Source organism: Arachis ipaensis, chromosome B5, assembly GCF_059453495.1.
Source record: "Arachis ipaensis isolate K30076 ecotype BB chromosome B5, ASM5945349v1, whole genome shotgun sequence".
In the NCBI taxonomy this organism is placed as follows: Eukaryota; Viridiplantae; Streptophyta; class Magnoliopsida; order Fabales; family Fabaceae; genus Arachis; species Arachis ipaensis.
The window spans coordinates 159,600,433-159,604,803 of NC_142440.1; the positions used below are offsets into that span (position 1 = coordinate 159,600,433).

The 4,371-nt window shown below is 30.1% G+C and overlaps 1 protein-coding gene across 1 annotated transcript; it reads left to right on the forward strand.

Annotated features, from left to right (window-relative positions):
• The first annotated feature begins 2,239 nt into the window (after positions 1–2,239).
• LOC107644947 (uncharacterized) lies at positions 2,240–3,713 on the forward strand. Its single transcript, XM_016348924.3, has 2 exons — positions 2,240–2,460; positions 3,257–3,713. Exons 1-2 carry the CDS (start codon positions 2,293–2,295, stop codon positions 3,440–3,442), a joined length of 354 nt encoding a protein of 117 aa, XP_016204410.1. The 5' UTR covers positions 2,240–2,292; the 3' UTR covers positions 3,443–3,713.
• Positions 3,714–4,371: the final 658 nt, after the last annotated feature.

Genomic DNA, 4,371 nt, shown 5'->3' on the forward strand with positions numbered 1-4,371 from the left:
GGTGAAAATGGGAGATTACACAGCTTTAGAATTTTAGACACTACTGCTTCTGAAGCATGCCCAAGTCTAGCATGTCAAAGTGTGTATTTATTTGTTGCTGCCTCCAGGGAACCAGTGAAGGCAGAAGGTGGGTTAACTGGGTGAAAGTTCAATAGCCTATACATTCCTCTGACAACATCTCCTTGAAGAATGACCTCATTTGTGGCCTGAGATTTAACAAAGCAACCATGTGAGTGGAATTCAAAAAACACCTTATTATCACAGCAAAATTGGTAAACACTAGGTAGGTTTTTAGTTATATCTGGAACCAATAACAGTTTTTGCATTATTAGATTCCTAGAGCTCAAATCAGTTTTGAAGAGGGTCTTTCCAACACAATTAATAGCCAAACCTGTACCATTTCCAACTACCACTTGTTCCGTGCCTGCATAATTTTCTTTTTCAGCCATGATTTCTGGATTTGCAGTCATGTGGTGTGTAGCTCCAGAGTCTGGATACCAAACTGAATCATGAATGGTTGCAGGATTAGCCAACACACTGCTGAAGTTGGCTTTTGGTTGCTCATCCTGCTGCTGTCTTTGTGCATAATCATCTCTGTGATGAGGTTGTGTCTAAGGCTCATTATCATAATCATATCTGTACCAGCAAAATCGTGCTGTGTGTCCATATTTGTTGCATAACTGGCATTGAGGCCTTTCTTGCATTCTTTCATAATTTTGGTACTGAGTTTTGCCAAAACCTTCATAATTCTGAGTTCCTGACCTGTTAAATTGAGGCTGTTGTCCCCTTTCTTGATGTGAAGACTGAGTTCTGCCATAGCCTTGTTGACTTCTTGGATTTCTGGAGTTCTGAAACCTGCCTCTGCCACGAAAGCTTCTTCTGTATCCTCCTCTTTGTGCAAGATTGGCTTGATACATATCTTGATCAAATTGATTTATGTGGCTGGACTGAGCAACATTTGCTTGCAATATGTGATCAAATTCTGGCTTTCTGAACCTCTCTAACATGTTTTCATGTATAAAAAGCACTGCTTCTAACTCACCAACTGTAATTTCTTGGGATCTTGTCAGAATGGAAGTCAAGATAGGTGCATAATCTTCAGTTAAGCCATGGAGAATTGCATTTACATGTTCACTTTCACTTACAAGTTCTTCCACTGATGTTAATGCATCAATTGTGCTTTTGATCTTTAAAACATAATCATTCACTGAAGCACCTATTCTTGTACTGCTAAGCTGATTTCTCAATTGTATTACTCTAGCCTTAATTTGTGACGAAAAATGACTTTCTAACCGGCATCCGCTTCGACCCGCAAATTTTCGATCTATCTATTCACCCGTACCGGAGGCATCCAGTACAGTATCTATTATATATAGAGAGAGATATACATGTATGATCATGTATGTATATATAGCACATTAATTATATTGATATTTTATTATACACGAAGACATTTTTGTATGTTACTTTTAATACATAATATAATTTTCATACATAACGTATTACCTAAGAAAAGACAATCCAAACATGGGCACAACTAACATAATGCATTATTATTCATTAAACACAATAATATTGAAAAACCTAAAAAAATTAGTGAAATATTAAAAAATTTAAAAATAAACACAATAAAAATTTATTCAATATTTAAATGTATTATCTTTAAATTTTTTTACCTATTTCATCAATTCATTCTTTTATTTTAGTCCAAGACGCTAGTTATATTTTAGTAATAAGTACATAAATTTATTATTTTTTTAATTAAGAAAGATTGCATCCTTTTAAATATCTTTTATAAAATATTCTAATTCAACATAAATTTAAGATAATATTTGACAAAAAAAAAAGGGTTAATATATTAAAAAATAAAAAAAATCAAAAAAATATTTTTAAAAATATGTTACATCAGTTATGCATATTAATTGAAAAGACTCTATATCAATAATCGATAATATCCAAAAAAAAAAAACTAAATAAAATAAATTTTAATTATTTTTAATTAATTATTTTTAGTTACCAAATATTTTCGATTAATAATATACAACAGATTAATATGCATTCACTCACGTAATAACAAAAAAAATTAATATGTACATTATTATTATTGTTGTTATTATCATTATTATTATTAGAACATTAATATGCATTGACCATAATTATTGAACCGCGTGACCTAAATTTTTTTATTCACTTATAAATAGCTTAATCTCCCACATTATTAAACCATCTAAATAAAACATAGAACACTTGTTATTATTCCCTTCACCTTTAAGATCAATAACATATATTATTATGGCTGAACAACACCACCACCACCACCTCTTCCACCATGACAAGGAGGATGAACAGACCATGGATACCGCCGGCACCGAGGTTGATTACAAGAAGGAAGAAAAGCACCACAAGCACCTTGAACAACTTGGTGAAATGGGAGCTGTAGCTGCTGGTGCTTATGCCTTGGTAACTTTTGTTTTAATTCCATAATTTTATGTGAAAATTCATTGTTATTAATTTCACCGTAATATTTTATTTTTTAATTAAATTTCAAATTTAGGTGCTCCAAAAATATTAAACTAATATCTTGTTTACTCAATATTTGACATTTTTTTCACAGTATAAGTGTTATTATCTCAAGTAATTATATATATTCACTATGATGAAAACCAATCATAATTTTAATTTTGGTTTAATTACTCTATTGGTCCTATAGTTTTGCGAAATTTTCAATTAGGTCCCTATACTTTTTTTCCTTTTAATTGAGTTCTTACACCAATTTTTTTTTAATTGGTCCTTACACTTTTTTTTCCTTTTATTTAGGTTCCTATACCAATTTTTTTTTTTTTTTAGTTGGATCCCTATAAAATTAAGTCAATTACTACTAAGAGGGACTTAATTGAAAAAAAAAATAGTGCAGAGACCCAATTAAAAAGAAAAAAGTATAGGGACCTAATTGAAAATTTCACGAAACTATAAAGACCAACAGAGTAATTAAACTTTTAATTTTTAACCAACGTGACGTCACTAATAAAGAATCATTAGTAAATACTCAAATTATTCCCAACAATAATTTCTTTTTTTGAAAATTTTGGTTTAAAATTTTTTTATTATTTTAATTTAATTCGTGCTTTGACATTTATTATTGTTTATGAAAAATTAATTATAAAAAAAATGCAACTTTTTTTTCAAAAAAAAATTTATCGAAATAAGATTATTTAATTTAATTTAAAATTTTCGATCATTTAATTTCTATGTGTAGCATGAGAAGCATAAGGCAAAGAAAGATCCGGAGCATGCCCACAAGCACAAGATAGAGGAGGAGGTAGCAGCTGCCGCCGCCGTCGGTGCCGGAGGATTTGCCTTCCATGAGCACCATGAGAAGAAAGAGTCAAAGGAAGAGTATGAGGAGACTCATGGAAAGAAGCATCATCATCTTCTTGGCTAAAAAATAAAAGAAGAAGAAAGTGAGAGAGAGAAGAAAAATAAAAGAGGGTTATATTATATAACAGCCTCAGTTAGCAACTACCTTAAACATTTCGTTGATTAGGGACAATTTATATGTGGGTTTTTGTTTTGGTGTGATTATGTTTGTGTTTGTGTTAAGCTTTAGTAATTTTAATAAAAAATTGTAATGATATATATGTGAAGTCAAAAATAATACCGAGTGTATAAAAATTAATTATTATATATTTATATATAATTATATTATTATTTAATATATTTATATAGATAATTATTTTGGTAGCTTAGTTTTTTATACATACTGATATAAAACCTATGATGCACGGACACTGACACGGACACGAGACACGACACGACACGGGACACGCCGACACGCGAATTTTAAAATCTTACATGACACGAGGACACGCATACATATAAAATATAAAGTATTTTTTAGATAAACCGTAATGATATTTTAATATTTTATTAATATTAAAATATAAATTAATTTTTTAAATTATTTTTAATGCTTTATTTTAAGTATATTAAGTATTTAAAATATTTTTTGTTTTAATAAATAATAATATATACTATATCTAAATTTATTTTAATAATATATATTAAGAATAAGACCGGACACGCTGACACGTGATGGTATTTAGGTGTGTCCAAGTGTGTCCGGAGAAAATTTTTTTATTTTTTATTGAGACACGGTTTGGACACAGCAGATACGCGTATCGGACGAGTGTCGGTGAGTGTCGTGTCCAAAATGTGTCCGACACGCAGACACGGCAACTCAGCAAAATGTCCGTGCTTCATAGTATAAAACACTTCTAAATTTGAGATTATATTTTCTTGAAGAATAATAAAGAGAAAGAAAATAAAAGATATATGTGTACACTAGTGGAAAGTTCAATTTAACAAGGATTT

Bases quoted from the DNA above. Each gene is read 5' to 3' on its own strand.
- LOC107644947 (XM_016348924.3), top strand. From the start codon at position 2,293: ATGGCTGAACAACACCACCACCACCACCTCTTCCACCATGACAAGGAG. The intron at 2,461-3,256 runs GTAACTTTTGTT...TTCTATGTGTAG, and splicing joins CTGCTGGTGCTTATGCCTTG to CATGAGAAGCATAAGGCAAA.